General features: G+C 32.8%; 2 protein-coding genes across 2 annotated transcripts; both read left to right on the top strand.

The window, feature by feature from the left end:
* Positions 1 to 3,371: 3,371 nt before the first annotated feature.
* LOC133803268 (histone deacetylase 2) lies at positions 3,372 to 7,227 on the top strand. The gene is made up of 13 exons (XM_062241242.1): positions 3,372 to 3,716; positions 3,799 to 3,854; positions 3,957 to 4,074; positions 4,180 to 4,242; positions 4,338 to 4,406; positions 4,502 to 4,668; positions 4,775 to 4,839; positions 4,917 to 4,963; positions 5,356 to 5,400; positions 5,493 to 5,543; positions 6,287 to 6,373; positions 6,509 to 6,596; positions 6,799 to 7,227. Exons 1-13 carry the CDS (start codon positions 3,468 to 3,470, stop codon positions 6,891 to 6,893), a joined length of 1,200 nt encoding a protein of 399 aa, XP_062097226.1. The 5' UTR covers positions 3,372 to 3,467; the 3' UTR covers positions 6,894 to 7,227.
* Positions 7,228 to 12,116: 4,889 nt separating this feature from the next.
* On the top strand, positions 12,117 to 20,768 carry LOC133803267 (K(+) efflux antiporter 6). The gene is made up of 20 exons (XM_062241240.1): positions 12,117 to 12,707; positions 13,021 to 13,064; positions 13,444 to 13,502; positions 14,049 to 14,127; positions 14,244 to 14,305; positions 14,397 to 14,472; positions 14,575 to 14,649; positions 15,128 to 15,199; positions 15,292 to 15,375; positions 15,710 to 15,778; positions 15,909 to 15,986; positions 16,143 to 16,231; positions 16,696 to 16,792; positions 16,911 to 16,964; positions 17,531 to 17,626; positions 18,407 to 18,595; positions 18,682 to 18,759; positions 18,849 to 18,893; positions 18,988 to 19,077; positions 20,344 to 20,768. Exons 1-20 carry the CDS (start codon positions 12,428 to 12,430, stop codon positions 20,425 to 20,427), a joined length of 1,800 nt encoding a protein of 599 aa, XP_062097224.1. The 5' UTR covers positions 12,117 to 12,427; the 3' UTR covers positions 20,428 to 20,768.
* The last annotated feature ends 1,712 nt before the right edge of the window (positions 20,769 to 22,480 follow it).

Raw genomic sequence — 22,480 nt, 5'->3', positions numbered from 1 at the left:
CTCTTAACACTTTTCTCCTCTCTCCCTCTTAATTTATGATGTGTCTTCATAATGAGGTGATAACCTCCTTTTATAGAGCTTTCAAAGTCGACCTTGCGCTCACTTTTAAACTGAATTAACTAACTGACTGTCATAACAGAAAATAGTAAAAGTAAAGATTAAGTGTGTTGAAAATCTCACATGAAATCATATATTATTGTAAGATTGTTGGTTTAATACTTTGCATGAATATATGATTTTTTATTTTATTTTTTGGAGTAATAAGATAAAATAATTTAAAATATAAAAATTAATTAAAAATCTATATTTTTTCTTAATTTTCTTATTATTTATCAAAATAATAAAAAAACAGATATAAAAGTAGAACATTTTAAAAATATTACGTATATTTACTTACAAATAAAGTTTTGGTATAAAAATATAACAATTGGAAAACATTGAGTATTTTAGCCGCAATTTACTTTTTTATAAATTATATTTTGTTAATTAAATTTATATAAAAAAATATATACATTTCAAGTGATGATATTTTGTTTTTTTTTTCTTTTTAAAAGAAATTTAACTACTAAAAACGGAGGCTACTTTTGCCTATTTAATATAACAATATATTATTTTTAACTTTTTAAAAAACTTAAGGTTAAGCTTAATAATAAACTTAATTCAATAAAGCCAAAATAGTGATTTCCTTATATTTTTTTTAAGGTAAGAAAATTTCCATTAACAGCTAAATTGGACATAGTCCATTACATGAAGATATTGCTCATAGAGGATGATCAACAATAATAGGCTTACCAAGTAGTTTACAATAAAAATGAAGAAAACCCTAACAACTACCCCAACTAAAGGTCCAATAAACTGCCAGCTAACGAGCATCAAAAGAGTGTGAGGTCAACTATGTTTCTAAACCAAATGAGCATATGATAGATTTATTCCACTAATGACAATTAACCAAAAGTCTTCCAAAAAAATTAGGAAAAAAACCTCATTATTCAAATAAAAAATAAGGGCAACATAGCAACGACCAACTATGTTCATGAAACTCGATACAAAAGAACTGCAATTCATGAAGCATAGGGTCAATAAAGATAGAGATCGAGGACTTCCCAGAATCTGAAGGTGAAGGGAAGCATGATCGAGATCCTTGCATAAACAAATTGAGCAATTCGAAGAAACCCCAACCACCCAAAAAGACACAACCATTCTCCCAAATACCGAAACTAAACATACACAAAACAAAATAAACTTTACCAAAAGCACCATGGATCCCCGCAAGGGAATTATGAACCGAAGATGAAAGGTGAACAACACCATTATTAATTAAAAGTAACACCGAAAAATCAAAGTAAATAAACCAAAAAACCATAAACAAAATCCGACAGAAGCCCATCTTTCCAACCTCAACTCGTCGGTAACTGGTCTGCCCCAAAACTCCACCCCATATGAATTTTGGAATTGGATTCCCACCTTACCTGACCACTAGTTGCAAAGCCGCACCAAGCACCCATCACAACCCCCGATAGATCTCCAGATGCCAGCGAGAAGGGTCCAAATGATTAACCCCACCACTGACAATCACCCCTCCGCCACCACTACCCGTCCCGCACCACCTCAAACGCGGATCTACAAACCCAGAGGAGAGGGAGAAAAGGCACGACTTCTCCAACAACTCTACATGGCTCTCTCGGCCAGAAACTCCCAAGATGCATTCATAGGCCGGTCAATTCTGGGCGAGAGAAATAAGCCATAGTCCTCGTCGACGCTTGAAAGGAAGAGAAGAAACCCTAATCGCCTAGAAGAGAGAATATATTAATTCCCTGGTTATGTTTGAGTTATTTTTTAGTAATTTCCTTAATGAGCACCATATTCCTAACTAACATCAATTTTCTTTGGAAATTTATCCAATGACGTACTTTAACCTAGGATAAAGGACTAGAATGACACAATAATGTTTGTTTGCGATTATCACTAATAATAAGATTAAAATGGGGTTATTGGCGTTAGTCAATGAAAAAGGTGAGTACATCACAAGTAATTCATAAGAAAACTTCCAATAATGTACTAATTATATACTATTCCTTGAAATTAAGGGCTCACCCTAGAGACGTACAATAATAAACTTAAATTCAATTATTGTACTTTATTATATTCAATCTATACTATTTATTATTTGACAATTATAAATGAGGACGATTAATACTTTGGAATACTTGTGTGATATTTGTAGAATGAAGTCATGTTGATAAGGTTGGATAAGATAATGAGTTGGCTAATTAGTGTACAATTGGAAACTTTGTCCGAATTTTCTAATACATTTTTATTATACAAATTATTTATTTTAACTATTATTAATTACATATAAAATTTATTCTGAAAAATTCTACGAGAGGAAAGAGTAATGAAAAAACCATTCTAAAATTTAATAATTGATTTTTTTTTTTAATTTTCTCTCTTTTTATAATACTAAATATAAACAACATTCAATATGCAAGTTTTGCTTAATTTTATTTATAGAATATATTAATTATTTTTATTAATATTATATAAATTTCAAATAAATATCTTATTTTAATTAAATAATTTATTTATTTTTGTTTAAGTTTATGTTTGTTCTAGTTTTTGAATTTGGGAGTGACAACAAAATATTATATATTATATGTTTAATATAAATATCATATTTAAATTTGTTTAATTATTTATTATTTAAAAATAATTATCATTGTGAAATATCTCAAAATATTATATTTTAATTTTTTTAATTATTTATTATTTTTAAATAATTATCATTGTGAAATATCTCAAAAATATCATATTTTAATTCTTTAATTATTTATTTTATTTTATTTAAGTTTAAGTGTTTACAAACTACCGTTAAATATAAAAATATTTTGTTAAATATAAAAATATCTCGTTAAAGTTAACATTAAAAAAAATAAAAAATTATTAAAACTAATAATTTTCGTTATCTGATATATTTATAATTGTTCGATTATACTAAATCTAATGTTTTTTTTTTATATCAAACATGAAAATATATATATTTTTTTTGCTGGAAGAAAATAAAATTCATTGGAATTTAATGTTTGAGGGGAAAAAAAAGATATAATGGAGAGTTTGATTAAAAACGTGGATATAAAAAATAAATATTTTAAAATATGAGATAAAAATTGGAGGTGGTATTGGGCCTAATTTCCTCAACCCATTTACTATAGAGAAAAACAGTAATGGGCTGGGCCTGTGTTAATCAAATTTTAAAAATGCTACAAGTTTGACTATATACGTTTGTAACTCTGATTATTGTAAATTTCAAATAATTTCATTATATAATAGTATTTTTGTAAGAGTTTCTCGAACGTGGCTAGCTACTTCAGTTTCAACTCAGTTCGAGTTGAGTTGAAACCATGAACTCAGTTTGCCTCAGTAGTACCGAGTCGACTCTGTTCGAGTTCTGATTATGACTGTAGAAGACAATGAACAACTTTCACAACCGAGTCATATACGACCCAGTTTGGCTGAGTCAACACGGATTCGCAGTTAAATCAACACTTGTTTTGTTTCTCTTTTTCCTTACCTTCAAACTGTCTCAAAGTCTCTATCGCAATTCGAGGTTTTGCTCTGCAACAACCATGTCTTCCTCTTTGTCTCGAAACGACGCCGAATCGCTCCGCCAAGAGCGAATTCTCTCTAGCAAGCTCTATTTCGACGTTCCAACATCCAAGGTATTCGAATTTGTTGCAATTGAGTCTCTGATATATGTAATTATGTTGTTTTATGCTGAATTTATCTTTGAAAATCAATCAGGTACCGTTGATTTACTCTTCGAAGTACGACATCGCATTTGTTGGCATAGAGAAGCTGTAAGATTAGGATTTTTTGTACCAAATTTTCCAGCATAGTTTGCTCCAAAAAAAAAAAAAAGAAAAGGAAGAAAAATTTATAATTTTGTGATTGAATTTTAGGCACCCATTTGATTCTGGTAAGTGGGGTAGAATATGTGGGTTTTTAATCAAGGAAGGTGTTCTTGACAAAAATGGTATTGTAGAGCCATTGGAAGCTTCAAAGAATGATCTCCTTGTGGTATGTATCTTCTTTTCTTAAAATTTTAGTTTTTTAGACAATTTATTTTTGGGAAATGGTATAATTTCTGAGATGAAGGAAGTGGGTTTTTGTTAATTTCAACAGGTTCATTCAGATTCGTATTTGAATAGCTTGAAGTGTAGTGCAAATGTTGCCATGATAATTGAGGTAATAATGCATTTTGATACTGTATTGAATATTTATGTTTATTATTTTGATCATGTTTCAAGGATTATTTACATTTTTGAAGTACTCTCATATAGGTACCTCCTGTGGCATTATTTCCCAATTGTCTTGTGCAGCAGAAAGTTCTTCAACCATTCAGAAACCAGGTAATGTAATCATTGATCTTTGATTTTTGTTTAGACTTGTTCCATTCCTTCCCAAAGGATGATAGAGGAGCTTCTCTAGTCATATTTTACTATAGGTTGGAGGAACTATTGTAGCTGCAAAGCTTGCCATGGAACGGGGATGGGCTATCAATGTCGGGGGAGGGTTTCATCATTGCTGTGGAGGGAAAGGAGGGGGATTCTGCGTTTATGCAGATATTTCCCTTTGCATTCACTTCGCTTTTGTTCGATTAAACATAGCAAGGTAGTAACAGATGCACCATGGAAGAGATATATGACATCTCTTGCTATTACAATTTACAAGTTTCCTTTTCAAGTATGGGCTTGGTTCTTAATCTGCATATTTTCAGGGTGATGATTATTGATCTTGATGCACATCAAGGAAATGGCCATGAAACAGATTTTGCCAATGACTGTATGATTACTTTTACTCTCATCCTTAGCTTAATTCGATTCTCTTTGGAATCAAAATAACTTAATTTGCTCTAACAGGTCGAGTCTATATTCTTGATATGTTCAACCCTGGTATATATCCATTGGTTAGTCACCTGCTCTTTAAACTCTTTCTACTGGTTTTTTCAGAAATGGCTTAGTCTGAAACAGCTGTTACTTTAAGATGCAATTATGCTTCCTAGACAGATGGTCAAGTGAATGAAGGCTCTAATCATTTTACCATGGATTAAACTACAAATTCTACCTGCCTTTTCTTCTTTTCATTTTTCTTTTTTCTGAGAGAGAAACGAGAACAGTGGGTCAGAGTGATTTTGGTACCAAAAAAGGTCATTTCGAGTGAATTCTGTTGAAGCCTTTATAAATATCAATATTTCATTGTATTTCTCATTGATCTGTACATGGCTTCTGGTATTCAATAATTTATGGTGGTGAACAGTTCTGATCAAACTTTCTCTTCCTTCCTAATTTTTTTCTCAAGGATTACGAGGCTAGGAGATATATCGATCAGAAGGTTGAAGTAGTGGTGAGTTATTTTTATCTCATATTCTCAAGAGAATTGTAATTGTATCTTCCTTGCACCACAACAAGTTTATGCTTTTCCTGAACTTTTAACAGAGTGGCACTAAAACACACGAGTACTTGCAAAAATTAGACGAAGCACTTGAGGTAAAAGGCTTAAACTTTTGTTCCTTATGATTCATGCAAATCTTTTGCTACGATTTCCTATTTTATGCTTATGATACGTATTTGTGTCCCCCCTCCCCATGTAACATATTGGTGCTTGAATTGTGTTGTTTTCATAAGCATTGTTCTTCTGCTCATTCTTTTGCATCCTATATTTGCATCTCATTGTTATTTTTGATACAACAAAAAACAAGTCACTTTTGAAGATGAATGAAAGTGATCTTTCACATGTAAAGTGACACAAGTGGAGAAGTGTCATTTTTGTTCAAAACTTCCGAACCATATGTTTTACAGTTTTGTAATCATGTTTTTCTTTGACATGAGATTGACATTTTTTTTATAACATAGAAGGACATTTGGTCTTATACTTTTAAGTGGTAAGTGAAAGCGAAGTTTGGAATAAACACATGTCAGGCCTACAGAGCAGCAAACTAACAAGAAAGGATGTGCTTTAGAGCATATAAAAGACGTTTCCTAGAAGATTTAAACACAGTCTTATAGTCAAATGATGAAGATATTTCACTTTTTTTGTGCCTTGTACTTTCTGCATTTAACTTATTATCCTCATTATTATTATTATTATTATTATTATTATTGTTATTATTATTTATATCTTTATTTAGCTAACTCTGAAAGTCAAATAATTCTTTTTATCATATCTGATAGTCAGGGATTTCTTCCATAGATCCATATGACTTCAAATGTTTTTTCCATGTCCACATTAGGTTGCTGCACACGCATTTGATCCAGAGCTTATAATTTATAATGCTGGAACCGATATACTAGATGGAGATCCACTGGGGAGGTTGAAGGTAATCTTGTTATTGGATCTGTTTCATTTTAGTTTCACTCTTCATGTTAATAATAATAGGCTTTATGGTATAACCAGTAGAGATGTAAAGGTTTTCAATTCTCTTTTGTATTTCTTCTTTAAAACACTTGTGCAGATCAGTCCTGATGGGATAACCAGTAGAGATGAAAAGGTTTTCCGGTTTGCCCTCGAGAGGAACGTTCCTATTGTCATGCTCACATCAGGTGCGCTTTCTCTCTCTCTCTCTCTCTCTCTTTGCAGGATGAGTCAAGATTTTCTTTCCAAGTTCTTGGTTGGTAGTCTTAATTGTCTGCTGTTTATAAACATAGCCATAAAAGATCACACTGTCTGAGACAATCTTAGCGTGTATAGCCAAAGTAACCATGCAGTAGTGTTACCAGTTAGTAATTTCTCTTGGCTTGTCAGGTGGTTATATGAAGTCTAGTGCTAGGGTTATAGCAGATTCGATAACAAATCTCTCCACGAAACGTTTGATCGAGACGAGTGTAACAGCGGCATGAATTTGTGTTTTGTTTGATGGAATGAAGTACCAATGAGGAGGCAAAAAGGGCACAAGTTTCTTGGATTCATTTAAGCCTCTCGAGTTCTTGAGTTCCACTTGTATTAGGTGACTGTTGCAGTTCAGTTCATGTTGGAACTCATTGTAAATGATTATCTTCTTTAAAGAAGATATGTGAGAGTTTTTATTTTGTTTTTAGTGCTCATAGACACTTCTGCAAGTGGTTATGACGACACTGCTTTGAAAAGTATGTACAAATATACATTTTTTCTTTGAGGTGTATATTCAAATGTCATTCATGACAATCTATACGAAAACAGTAGAAATTAGCATAAGTAATTAATCTTGATCATTTGTTCCTCTCACTATCAATATGTTACGAGTAATTGGTGAAAATATATATATATATTTTAATGTGGCTTTGTAAAACAGCCTTATTTTGATATTTTTCGTCGAGTGTGTCTGGAAGGTTATTTTGAAAAATGTAAAATAAAAAGCCTAATAGAGTCTACTACAGGCCATGTGATTCGATTCAATCCTGAGCTGTCTTGGTAGTAGCAGATGGATGTTGTTTATTTCTCAAATGAGATCTAAGTTAATTAATTAACAAGTATTTGGTTTAGGTAAAATGAGGGATTTTGGAGTGGATGTAGTGATGCACACGGGACGGGGAATTGGCGGAAAGTGTTCCCCTGTCCCCATTTATATTTTTAATTCCGTCCCCGTCCTATCCCGGCTTATTCTTCGTCGGGGGCAAGGCTGAGAATATCCACGGGGAACCCATTTATTTGAAAAATAACTTTTAAAATAAAAATTATAACTTATAAGTAAATTGAAATATTTTACAATATTTATTATTTAAAATATTAAACATTATTCTAAATAAAATTTAAAATATTAAAAAATTTACTACTATAATACAATAACATAAAAAGAAGGATATAAAATACATATAAAATATTATAAAAATTTAAACGGGCTCCCATCGGGGCCGGGAGTGCTATTCCCGTCCCCGTCCTATTTAACATTTGGAGATTGAAAATTATTTCCGTTCCCGCCCCATTCCTCATTTAGACGGGGATTCCCCGCCCCATTAGGAGTGGGTCCCCGCAGGGCCACATCCCCGGGGGAAAATGTGCATCCCTAGATGTAGTATTGATCATTGAAAAGGGCATTGAGAGCATGTCAGCTTGTGCATCATTAATGCTAGAATGGTAGAAATTTTTGAGTTCATACTATATGCACCAAAATATCTAGTTCTAGATTGTTTTTTCAAAAATACAAAGTGGATTATATGGTGCGAATAGCTTCTCCATATAATCCGAGCACTCCCAATGGTTTCTCTAATTTATTTTTTAGAATGCTTCACGAAAATCTAATTTTTATTCTTTTATTTTGTTAAAATGCTAAAATAGTTTTTTTTTTTATATCTAGTTATTTTATGCTAAATTTAATTTAAACTCACTACAAAATGGCAATTTCTCATTACTTTTTAAAATGAGTATATTAAAAATTAAATTTTGGGGGTGGGTTTTCATTTTTCTTAAAATAAATGACATATTAAAAAATACAGACCCTTTCTTGTCACCAAGGCTTGAATATGTATGGGTCTGATGCAAAATGTGATAATTTATAAAATATTATATATAAAAATAGTTTTTTTCAAAATTTGAGGGCCTTTTGAATAGAAAAAAAAAGTATTGTTCCAAAAAGTAGTTCATTTTAACTTGAGGAGTTAGAAAAAGCTTTACAATTTTTGTGTGTTACGAAAAATAATATTTATAGTGCATTATCAATATTCCATTTTATTTTAATACTAAACATTAAAAATAGCACACCATTTTTCAATTTTGTTTAAAAAATGTCTTGGATTTTGAATAATGCAAAATAAAATTTAGAGATATTAAATTATATCTCATATATCACTACTCCAACATTAATTTTAGGCTTCATCACCATCTTTAGTGCAAGATATAAATTTTGTGTCAAATTTAGTACAAAAATTGAGTTAATGCTATATTTGTTCCAATAATTCTAATTGTGTTACAATACAAAGATTAACACAAAAAAAAAAGTCAATATTTCATTTAATATTTATTAAGAACATACAAAAATTAAAATATTTTATTATCCAAATTATGTATTCCAGGAAATTTGTCATTAAAACAATAAATAAAAAATGATATATGGTCGATCATTAATTGTCAATTACTAATTGATAGTAATTAGTGACAATATGGTAAATAAAAAATTAGTATTTATTGATGTGCAAAATTTGACTTATATTATGTTTTGTGTCAAATTTAGCATATGCCAAATTTGACGTACTTTTTGAAATACTATTGGAGTCATATTTTTTGTAAGATGTATTAAATATAACATTGCACCAATTTTTTGGCAGTCCATTAAAGATTAAAGATGCTCTTACCAATCTTATATATCAAATAATTTAATATTAGTGTGGATATTCCAACAACTGTATTTATCATAAAGTTTTATTAAAAAGAATTTTAATCAATTCACAAAAGACAAAATTGAAAATGGTTCCAAAACCTCCACTGTCATCGTACGTATGAAGACTTTTTGCATTTTTTTGGATGCATTTCTAGAATTTAACATATTGTGTGACAAAATTAAGAACTTTTGTTCTTTCCTTTAACTCTGCTGATCATTACCAAACTACCTAAGTTTCCGAGTATAAATAAGGGGAATAAAAAAAACAAGAATAACAATAAACATACATAAGTTATACCTAAATATTTTTTTTTTGAGAAGATTTATAAAGATTAATAATCTTCATCAATAAGATGATCAATATATTATTCAATCACATTATAGGATAAATGATTATAATCATCTTGAAGACTAAGTTTTGCTAATGGGTAGGCCACTTTGTTCGCCTCACGAGGAATAAAGTTACAAGAACCAACTTGGAAAAAAAACATAAAATGTTGGATATTCCCAACAATATTTTTATCTACAAAATAGCTATTATCTTTCTAAATTGTTCGAATAACATTAAGACGATCACTTTCGAAAGAATATATAGTGAGCTTCTCCCGATAGCACCACTTCAATGCTTCTAGGCACGCTAGTAGCTTGGCCATGAAAGGAGGTTGGTTAAAGTGCATTTGATGGATAAACAATCGTGTAGCCACTTCTCTATCATTTCGTATCACCACCCCAAACACACTCCTCTATCATTTCGTATCACCACCCCAAAGCCAAGCAACCCTTGACTGTTACATATTGCAGCATCGACATTCATTTTGAATTGCAAATGGTCTGGTGGGTTCCAAACAGAAGACTGTCCTCCCTTCTCTATCACCACAAGTAGTCGATGAGCTCGGTCCTCAACCAAGGTGGTTGTACCAACTTCATTGTTGCCATTAACCTCATTTGTGGTATTGAGACTTCCATATTTATTCATGTTATCTAGACACACCACTTTACTAGAGGGATAATCAACTAAGAAGCAATCTCTACTCTCTTGGAACTCATAAACAAAATACCCAGCTGCCTCACACACTTTATTCTTGGAACTCATAAACAAAATACCTAGCTGCCTCACACACTTTGTTAGGCCCACGAACCTTCTCGCTATGCTTAGCCTTGTTTCTTTCAAACCAAATCATCCAGATAATACTTGCACATGCCTCAATCTCTTTTTTAGGCAGCTGAAAAACACACTAAGATGATCTCTTCAATTGTATACTTGTTCCATTCCGCCAACTTACTACTAGGGCTGAGCATAAAATTCGAAAAAACCGTATACACCGACCTTCCGAACACCGAAAAAACCGCCAACGGTGCAAACTGCCACTGTTCGGTCGGTTTGAAAATTTTGTCCGGACCGACCGACGGAACCGAAACCGACCGAACAATATAATATATAATATTATATAATTATTAATTATTAAAATTATTAAATAAAAATAAAAAATATGAAATTATGTTCTATGTATTTAAAATTTAAAAATGCACAAAAATGGATTCCAACAATCCAAAAATTTTAGTTTTTTAACTAAAACTTTAAAAAAAAAAAAAAAAAAAAATTCGGTTTGGTGGATTTAACCGACCAAACTACGGCCCAAAACGGTCGGTTTTTTCTTTTAACTGGTTTGGTCGGTCGGTTTTTGGATTGCACCAATCCGGAAAAAAAACCAAATTCTGAATTTTATATTATGAAAAAACCGCCCAAACCGAGCGATGCTCACTTCTACTTACCACCCCAAAAGGGTTAATAATATGCAATTATTTTTTAAATATGATAAGGTACAATATAATCCTTCAAAATATACAATTACGATAAACGATGATAAATGATTAAGATTATACTCGAAATCGATTGAAGCTAAGATAGAATAAACCTATGTTCAGGGTCCCAAGAGATCCCAAATCATAAAAAATAATATTTAAAATTTAAAATTAAACACCCAAAAATTTCAATTTGACTATGATCTAATCACTTCTTATTTTTAGCTATTAATATTTTTAGAAAATTCTAGAGCACGGATGCACCCATTTTCTGTTTTTGGTGCAATTTTTTTTTATCATGTACATTGTAGTTATTCAAAACTTCATGCAAACTTTCAATTTTTTTTTTAAGATTCAAACATGTTATTTTTTACGTGCATAAGAAAAAAATATAGTCACGCGTGCAACAAACTATTTGAACCTTATTTTCGGCATCATAAATTATTTATAATTTTTTAAAAATTTACAATATACTTTAAATAATTATAATATATATGGTCATAAAAAAATCATTGAAAATCATCATAATATCAAAAATACTGGAGAAGGTGCACCAACATACCCATTTTTAGGGAATGCACCCTAGACCTACCCAATATTTTTTTTATGTGAAAATATATTGCTTAGAAAAAAGCTATATTTCAAAAAAAAAATATCAACTTAATTTTGTTTTCTTCCTCTTATGTATTTTTTCTTTTAGAAAGTACATTTTTCTTTCCTTTTCGAAACGAACCGTTTCTCGTATCTAAAACTAAAATCCTAAACTAACCGTACACTGTTACGTATGTTGTTCTGTTGGATCCGTTATTTTTTTTTTATTAAAAAAAAACATAGCCGATCGATCTTACCTCGAGTAAATTACAATTATAGTCAAAGTCAAAAAAGTCAAACCTCCATTGGACTCTCACCCACCTCACCTGAATTCATTCCTATAAAACTATTACCTTTTCTTTTATCACCGCCAGTTTTCAACGGCGATTATTCCAGAGTTCATACACCCATACACGCCGTTATATATACATATATATATGTATTGTTCCCTTTGATTAACTTCAGAATCATTATGACCACAACTTGCTTAGATTAGATATAACCTTCTCACTCTCAATTTCACCACTCTCTCTCTCTCTCTCTCTCTCTCTCTCTATATATATATATATATACATACATACATATCCGCCATTGTTGAATTGGAGTTGAAGCTCAGCTCAGGCAAACCTCTGCTGATTGGTTCTATCTACTACTTGTTAATTTTGCGTGGTCTTCGTCTTATTGGCAATGTTGTTGAGAAGATCTTCTTCGTCTTCCTCTTCGGTCAGTGGCTTCTACTCGATCTTGGCTCCGACTTTGCTTCTTCTTCTCTGCTCGGATTTGCTTGCTCTTTCCGCGACCGAGAGCGAGAGCGAGAACTTGCTTGTTGCAGATGAATCGGATCTGTTGCTTCAGACTAATCTCACTCAGTTGAATGCGTCGAGCTCTAAACCTAAAGAAGGTAGTTTCGCTGATATGATTGATAAAGCTTTGGAGAATGAGTTCAAGGAGAATGACCAAAATGAAGGTTTGTAGATCCAACCGACCCTTCTCTCTCTCTCGGATTTAGTTAGGGTTTAAAGTTGATGCTTCGTTTGCTTTTCTAAGAAATTGGAGTCTACTGAAAATTCTTAGAAGATTCTGTTTGTCGGATTGAAATGCTTTTGCTTGGTTTCGAAGAAAATGGTTCGATTAGTCAATAACGTAGAATTTGTGATATGAAATGATTTAATTAATATAAATTACATGAAATTGTGAAATAAAGGAACAGCACTTCTTTCTTACCATGTATATATATATATATATGAATGCCTTATTTACTTGTGATACTTGTATTTCAGCTAATGATGCTGGGAGTTTTAACAACAGTGTTTCAGGGCAACAGGTTGGTGTTACTGGATCTCTAATTTTGATCTTTTACTTTTATCTAATCCCAATAATAAGAATCTCAATAAGATTTGGGAATGAATCATACCTTATATATGGTGAAACACAAGGGTGAATGGAAAATGGAAACAATTCCCTTCTTTCCAATCTTTGTTTATAACCATGAGAAGTATGACATGTATAGTTGAATAACTCATTTATTACTACAACTTTCCTCAAATTAATATCACATTACCATTGTTGTGTATGAGTCTTAAAGTTTCTAATTTGATGTAATTTCATTTATTCAAATCTTATCTTAGTCACTTGTTTTGTCCTTTAGCTTAACACCTGTTCTAGCTAAATGTGTGTTTTGTATTCATTTTTGTGCTTATCAGGCAGTTCTGGAGACTGTTGCAAGAGTTAAGTCGAAAAAAAATGAGACAAAAGAGGAAAAGTACGTGCTCTTATCTTAAATGAATATATATATATATATAGGGTAATTCTCCTGTAGGGCTTCACTTTAAGCCCTACCGGTAGTACTCTCAATGTTCTCGACCCGTGAACAGTTTTCGACGCGATTTTTTCTTATGACCATGTATATTGTAGCTATTCAGAGCATCTGCAAATTTTTAAAAAATTTCGAATAGTTTACAGTACTGAAAACTAAGTTCAAATATGTTGCACGCGTGACTAATTTTTTTTATGCGAGTGGAAAACAACATGTTTGAACCTAGTTTTTGGTACTGCAAACTATTTAGAATTTTCTGAAAATTTGCAGGATGTTCTAAATAGCTACAATATACACGGTCATAAAAAAATCGCGCCGAAAACTGTTCACGGGTTGAGAAACACTGAGAGTCCCACTGGTAGGGCTTAAAGTGAAGCACTTATAAAAAAATTGTCCTATATATATATATGTACTTTTTAGTGGTCAACCTTGGTTATTACTGTTATTAGCACCTGCATCATCGATTGTGTTACTCACTTGTGTCATGATTAGGTCGTTTCAGTTTCAAGATGTCTTCAATCTGGATAATGAAAATAGAGCAGAAGATACCCCAACCTTGATAGATCGGAAGGTAAGGTTGCCTCTTTGGAAAAAGAATGTATATATTTATATATATGCCGCGGGTTTTTGTTCTCTTGCCTATAAAATGCTATATCACTTTTTTCTCTATCCTTTTGGCTCTCTCAGGACAATGTCTTCATTATATCAAACTTTAAATCAAAGTATCCTATGCTGCAGCTAGATTTGAGGTTGACTTACTGTTTCTCGTTTTGTGAAGTTTGTTCTTCGTACTTTATAAGATAATCTGAACTCTGAACTCTTCAATTTGTTGCTTTGCAGGTTGATATCAGATTTGGTAGTTGTTATTGTGTCTGCAACCTGTGGTGGGATTGCCTTTGCTTGTGCTGGACAACCGGTCTGGCTGCCTTTTTCCTATGAATCTTACTGATTAATTGCAACTTTAAATCCGGTGTTTATATATTCTGATTCAGTTATATTATTTTTATGCATTCTGAAGGTTATTACTGGGTATTTGCTAGCGGGATCTTTGATTGGTCCTGGAGGATTTAACTTCATCAGTGAAATGGTGCAAGTATGTTTCTGCTTGCAAGGTTTTTTTCCAGCTTTCTGTTATATAGACAATCAAAGCACTTTCGGACAATGATTCATATATTAAAGCACTCATCATTCATCTTTCGTCATTTAACTATTTCAATTTTAGAAAACGCAATTTTTTTATTCATGTAACAGGCAATGCTAAGTTCATGTGTTTATATATATAAATATATATAATTTGTTTCTTATAAAAAATGTATTTTATAAGACAGTTACAGGACTTGAACCCTGCATCACTCACACACCCAAACGACTTGAGGCACTGAGGGCATGTTAAGTTCTATAAGTATTCATCTCAATTGGTTTCATCCTAATTAGTTAGGCATAGAATGGAATAGGAAAGTTTGGGCTAATAGATACATATAGTTCCTGCTTTTGTACATAAAAGATTAGGTGTGATGATGGTTTTAGCTTATGGTGCTTTGTTTCCCCTTTAAATGATGGTTTATTTGTAGGTTGAAACAGTGGCTCAGTTTGGTGTAATTTTTCTCCTTTTTGCATTGGGCTTAGACTTCTCGACAACAAAGGTTAGCCATTTTCTTGCTCCTTCATTTCTTCTCCCTCTCTATGCATTTTGAGAGGTTATAACAGTAACTAAACTATTACTTTGTGATTCTAGCTGAAAGTTGTTCGAGCCGTTGCTATTCTAGGAGGTCTACTCCAAATTTTCCTATTCATGTGCCTCTGCGGGATTACAGTATCGGTATGTGTTTGGTATTCTTACTTCTGCTATATTTGTGTCTTCCACCTTGTCTCTTTTAAACTTAATGAAAAACTTCATGTAGTGTTGTTTTCACTAAAAGCCACTATGGATAAGAAAAAAAATGTACTTTTATCTGCAAAGAAGGTAGGCTAGGATAGAATATAGACTATATAAATGGGACAGAACCTCTGTGGGTGAACTTTAAATTTTAATCTAGGAAGTACGTCTACCTTCCTTGACACTTCTCAACCATTTGAGCTTGTTTCCAAGTGGTCAGTGATCAGCCATGGTAGCTGGTACTTTCCATACACTGACTAAATGTTTCTTTTTTCAGTTGTGTGGTGGTAAAACTTCGGAGGGGGTATTCGTTGGTGCATTTCTGTCAATGTCTTCGACGGCAGTGGTAACCTAAAAATTGTTTCATGCATGCATGTGTGCACCTTATTATTTGTTACTTTTATTTTTTTTCAGTTCATTTATCTTGCCTGGATGTGTAGTATTGTTACTGAAAAGTTGAATTCTTGTTTCATAAGGTATTGAAGTTTTTGATGGAGAAAAACACTACAAATTCCCTTCATGGCCAAGTCACCATAGGCACCCTAATCCTCCAGGTGTGTAGGATTTAAAACTTTTCTCTTTTTATGGACTTCAAATAATTTGAGTTATGGGTTTAAAATTTCAGGTCCTGAAAAAATATGGAGTATGGTCAAGTAAAATATTTACAATCTCTCTGTCTGGAAATGTTTTGAGAAGTGTTTGTTTTCCAGGACTGTGCTGTGGGATTGCTTTTTGCTTTGCTTCCAGTTCTTGGCGGGACTTCTGGTGTTCTTGAAGGATTTCTGTCAATGGCCAAATTGTAAGTTTTGTCATTTGGTTGTCCTTTATGAAAATATTGTAGTTTTGCTCATACTGTTTTTTTTAGGTTATACAGTTGAATTAATCAATATGTGTAGGAACTTTGAAATTTAACAGCTTGACTATGGCAAACTTATTAGTACCTGGAAAACAAAATTCAGTATTCATCACTTCTGGTTTATGTGGATAGAAGAGCAAGAAAAATGAGTGTATTTTTTAGATTATACTATTAAGGTTTTGTACCGAACCAGTCCTTTTGTTTACTTTTTTTTTTCTCTTTCATTCTCTATGGTAACATGTTTACATATTGGTTAGGTTATACTATTTATAGCAATCAGATTCTTATAACCAGTGGGTGGTGTTGATTACACTTTTTGTTTTTCCTTCAACATTTTGATTGTAGTAATCTCATTCCTGTATCTTCGATACTTGATAAGGATAAGCTGATCATCTACTTTTAATCAGGTTGGTGATCTTGATTGCATTCTTAGCTGCTCTGTCTATAATATCTCGCACTGCTCTCCCTTGGTTACTAAAATTGATGATTAGTTTATCATCACAGGTAATATTTTTCTTTTGAATGAAATAAATTCAGAGATTGTCAATTGTACAAGCTCGTTGGGCGTTGGGTGTGTGTTCAGTTACATTGTCTACTTATAACAATTAGTTTCAACTTGCAGACCAACGAACTCTATCAATTGACATCAGTGGCATTCTGCTTGCTCGTAGCCTGGGTTTGTTTTTGCTTCATGTACCATCTATTTGCGGTTTTGGTTAATTTTTCAGCGAGTTTCTAGTTTTTATTAGTATAGTTTGCAGAATGAGCTGGTGGTGCCCACTGCCCACATTTAATCCTGATTTTTATTATCACTTTGAGCATAGGCTGTGTCAGCAATATGAGAAAAGGGTGTTTTGTGGTTGGTAGTAGAAAAATCCAGAAAAAAACTTAACTATTGCTTAATTAAAAATGGATCCTTGGTCTTTTTCCTGAAGTATGAGAAACTATATAGAAAATGTTTTTTAATTATGCATAGTTACGTTGTAGACGACCTCTAGAAACAAAAAAATATAAACATATGTACATGAATGAATAAATAGATAGGTAGAATAATTTGGTTTTATTAGATACTTGAGCTACGTCTTCCAAAACTTTGATCGTTGCCTTTATTCGGTCTTTCTAAAAAGTTTAAGTTTGTGAGATGCTTCTGTTATAGATTACATGTCGGATTGTAACCTGCTCGAAAAAGTTTAAGTTTGTAGATTGCATGTCAGATTCATTATAAATTCTGTTTTATTGCAGTGTAGCGATAAGTTGGGATTAAGTCTAGAACTTGGTTCCTTTGCTGCTGGTGTGATGATATCTACAACTGATCTTGCTCCACATACTCTTGAACAAGTAAGATTATAAATTATTCCCTATTCACTCCTACTCTTGAGATGTATGCATAGCTGTAAATATTGTATTCGAGTATATGCTATTATTCATGACTATCTTTGTTGTAATAGCTCAGACAGTTTATACATTTTATGTCAGGGTTAGATGAAATTAGGGATAAGTGGACTCTAGTTTTTGTTTTGTTCCTCATAGTAGTATTCCTGCAGTGGTTACCAATCGAGGTAGATTAGAGGTCACGGGTATAGTTGAAATTCACATCCTTACACAAAAATTCCTTGTTTCAGATTTGTGGAAAAATATCTGCTCCAATAATGCAAATTGTGAAATGGATAAACATCCATTTTTGTCTGTACAGTACACAGCAACTGAGAAGATAAGGGAAAACTGAGTTTGGAGTTGGCAGACATTTTGCCTTGTTTTGATAATTTTGTTTAACACCAAATTTTTGGTGAAAACTGATTTTTGGACTTGGCAAGATATGTAGGTGTTATATCTTCCAATAGAAGTAAGCCTTCTGAAAATTTTGTGCCAAACCATTCAAAATAATTTCTGTGTGATCTTCGTAGTTTTATTTAAACCCTTGCTGGTTTACATAATGTGATGCTCGGGTTTATTTACAGACCAACAATTCTTAGGATTTTACCTTTCTTTTAAAACTTTCCTTTTTCTTTCCCTCAAGTCTTAAAAGCCATAAAATTAATGAACCTGTAGGGCCAGCACCATTGTCGTAAATTTGAGATTTACAATTCATTTACAGAGTGAAGGTTTTCTTTTATGCAGATCGAACCCATTCGCAACCTATTTGCTGCTCTTTTTCTTGCCAGCATTGGGATGCTGATCCATGTTCAGTTCCTATGGAATCACGTAGACATATTGCTTGCATCCGTTATATTGGTCATCATCGTAAAAACAGCTATCATTGCATCGGTTGTCAAAGGATTTCGTTACAACAACAAAACTTCAATTCTTGTAAGTTTTGTTACCACAATTTACTGTTATTATTATTTTTCACTTTTCTTCAAGTACCAATGTGTGGTTATTGTCCATGTACACAGGTGGCATTGTCTTTGGCACAAATAGGGGAATTCGCTTTTGTTCTCCTTAGTCGGGCCTCAAACCTTCATCTAGTCGAGGTTTTATTCTGTAATTTAACTTGTAATCTAAACTGAAATTATAATTTTGTTACAACCATCACTAATTCTTCTCTATCTTATGTAATCAGGGAAAACTGTATCTATTGCTTCTTGGGACAACAGCACTAAGCCTGGTAAGGATTCATTTTAGGACTTTCGAGTATCGAATCAAGGCGAGATTCTCTTCTACTGTTTTCTCTGCTAATCATCCCTGAAAAACCCTTGCAGGTAACCACTCCAATGCTCTTTAAGCTCATCCCTGCTGTGGTGCATCTTGGCGTGCTCTTACGGTGGTTCCCCCCAGACATTTCTCTCGAGGTAATCAGCTATTTCGAATCCAACTTCTGCAACTGGTTTCTGATATACCCCAACTAGGGTTCTCAAAGCAATAGCAAAGATAATAAAAAAAGTTGAGAGAAGTTGAAAGTAGAACAATCATAGAGTATAGGCTAATATGAGAATTGTTATTGAATGAACAGTAGGATAACAAACTAGAACAATGAGGTATTCAAGAGATCTCAACTCCCCATAGAACATAGCTCTTCCAATTATCTTCTCTCATATATAATTTCACCCCTACTAACACTAACACCCCAACCAACTAAGCACAATAGACTATACCAGTCAGTTCATTCATTAATTGGAATGGTAGAGGCTTTTTTGGGACATTTTACAATGTATAGGGCCACAGTTCGTTTTATTTTTCCCTAATATTTTTCCTTTTTACTTTTTAGAGCCACTAGTCACTACCTCGTGATTTATTGAATCAAATTTAAATGAAAATTGGGGAATTACATAATAATTGGAATGCTCGTGGCTTATTTGGGATATTTTACAATGTATAGGGCCACAGTTTGTTTTATTTTTCCCTAATATCTTTCCTTTTTACTTTTTAGAGCCACTAGTCACTACCTCGTGATTTATTGAATCAAATTTAAATGAAAATTGGGGAATTATATAATAATTGGAATGCTCGTGGCTTATTTGGGATATTTTACAATGTATAGGGCCACAGTTCGTTTTATCTCTCCCTAATATGTTTCATTTTTACTTGTTAAATGCACAAGTCACTTCTCGCGATATATTGATTCAAATTTGAGAGAAAATGTGTTAATTATCCACTAATTGGAATGCTAGTGGCTTCTTTGGGACATTTTATACAGTATAGGGCCACAGTTCGTTTTATCTCTCCCAAATAGCTTTCCTTTTTACTTGTTAAACCCACAAGCCACTACCTCGTGATATATTGAATCAAATTTAAAAGAAAATTGTCGAATTATCTACTAATTGGAATGCTAGAGGCTTCTTTGGGACATTTTACAATGCATAGGGGGCCACAGTTCGTTTTATCTTTCCTTTTTACTTGTTAAACCCACAAGTCACTACCTCGTGATTTATTTATTGAATCAAATTTAAAAGAAAATTGGGGAATTATCCACTAATAGGAATGCTAGTGGCTTCTACCAGTTTATTGTGCTTAGTTGGTTGGGGTGTTAGTCCACTAAACCACCAGTTTCACTCCTTGTCAAAGTGACCAAATTCCAAGTTTTATTTTCAACTGAATATGTTTTGACTCTCTCTCAGATGGGAGTAAAAGGAGAGAATCTCCGCAGCGACAGCGGCAAGCAGCGTGTTGTTGTGATGGTTCAAAGTTCTCACGATTCCTGAAAGTCGCGGTTTTGGAATGTTCCAAGTAGGAAATACTTTCTCTTATCAGTTGTTTTTTTATTCTTCTGAGCAAAGTCCGATCAACAACATTCAGACACGAGTCTCGGCTACCGACGAATGGGACCGGACCGAGGTTTATCTAACCACTGAACTAACCTAACAAGCCTTACCCTTAATATTAATTTTTTGCTCCCACTTTGTGATATCATTCTTTCTCTGTATAATATGGTTTTCATGTTGTAATTTTTAGTTTGACAGTATACGATTTCTCCAAGTGGTAAGTTTTGAATGTATCAAGTCTTATATGTTTCCATGTTAATGATTTATTAAGGTTTTGTTTACCCGAGGAATTTTATTAATTTATTTTTAAATTTTAATAAAGTATATTCATTATAAAAAATTTAGAATACATATATTTCCTCTAATATTTTTTTGAACAGAGTTTTTCTTGGACAAAATTGAGTGACAAACAAGCTACTATGTCAGGAAATTAAGGGTCTAACGTTACAAGTACACAAATGTGAAACAAGTCATAACAAGTCCAATCACTATTGACATTTTTATTTGTTCGAGATAATATTGTATGTGGACTCAATATTATTGGTTTGTTGATTTTTTTTTTTGCAAAAATGTGTAATGTTTTGGTAGAAATTTTATGTGCACATATCATGTTCTTCAAGTTTATTCATATAAAGAAAAAATAAATGTCTAATGAAATATTTGAGAGATTGATTATCTATCGATTATTATTGGCAGTAAATGAGTTATGCAGAGATTAACTCATGCTATTAGTAAAGCAAATTCAGAAAGAAACACTTAATCCAACACCATTAAGATAATTCAATTTGAAAGTATGTAAAAATTTCCCAGCCTCATTTTTGTGAGTGTTAGTCTTTCAAAAAAATCTAATTCCCGTACAATCGCGTACAACTCAAAATTGTATTATTTAGCTTTCCAACGCCACCAAGATAAACCGATATGAAGGTTGTAGAAAATTGTATGGACATGTTCAATTTTTCACTGCCTAACACCCACTTAAACAACTAAATTCAACACAAAAATATGGCTTACATCCTCAACTGCCTAGGTGTTTGCGGGTCAAACTCTCGTGCAACAACTCCTTTTGGCGAATCGATTAGGCTAATTTATTTTCATGATCAATTGTTTGACTTAAGTATCTAAAGTTGTTGAGTGACACGTGATCTACTCGTATGTACTCGTGTGTCACATCTACTTGGCACACACTTATTTTGCTAGAAATCTAAAAAATATCGCTAAAAATCTAAAAAAGTTTGTCGCTATTGGTAAGCAAATAGTGAGGTAACAAAAGTCTTCGCTAGTGCTGACCATTAGCAATGTTATATTGTTGCCAATAGAATCATTTTGTCAATGATAATTTATCGAGAATTTTGTCAACATCAATCGAGGAGGTATGTTTAGCTTCTTAGCACCCTCTTAGCTAGGCTTGTGCACATAGCTCTTTGGAAAGTAGGGGTGCACACGGGTCGGATTTTCGGGTTTCAGGTGCATCGGGTTCGGGTTTAGGTGCATTGGGTTTGGGTTTTGCAGGTTTCGGGTGGAGAAAAATGGTACCGAAATTGATCTGAAAAATTCGGGTTTTTGTGAGGTTTCAGGTTGGATTTTGGGTTGGGCTGGGCCTATTGGGTTTTAGGCCGAAAAGCCCAATTTTGCAAAAATATCATTTTTTACACTTTTTTTCAAAAATACTATTTTTCAGGTTTCGGGTCCGAACCCGAACCCGAACCCGAGTTCAACAAATTTCAAACGCGAATCTGACCCGACTCCTGTCGGGTTCGGATCGGATTTAACCCGAATCCGACGGGTTTTCCAAAAAATAGGTTTTCGAGTTGCAACCGGGCGTGTTTGCAAGTTTTGTGGGTTTTTCGGGTCAAATGTTCGCCTATATTGGAAAGAGCATCACAAAGCTTACAAAAAGAGTCATTGTAATGAAGATGAGCATTCTACTATCTAGTTTTTTCTTTATTGTTGCTCTATTTTTTCAAGATATTGTACTCTTACATATAGACATTCT

Source organism: Humulus lupulus, chromosome X (assembly GCF_963169125.1).
Source record: "Humulus lupulus chromosome X, drHumLupu1.1, whole genome shotgun sequence".
Taxonomy (NCBI): domain Eukaryota; kingdom Viridiplantae; phylum Streptophyta; class Magnoliopsida; order Rosales; family Cannabaceae; genus Humulus; species Humulus lupulus.
Note: the sequence above shows the minus strand (reverse complement) of the source record. Positions and strands in the feature narration are given on the sequence as shown.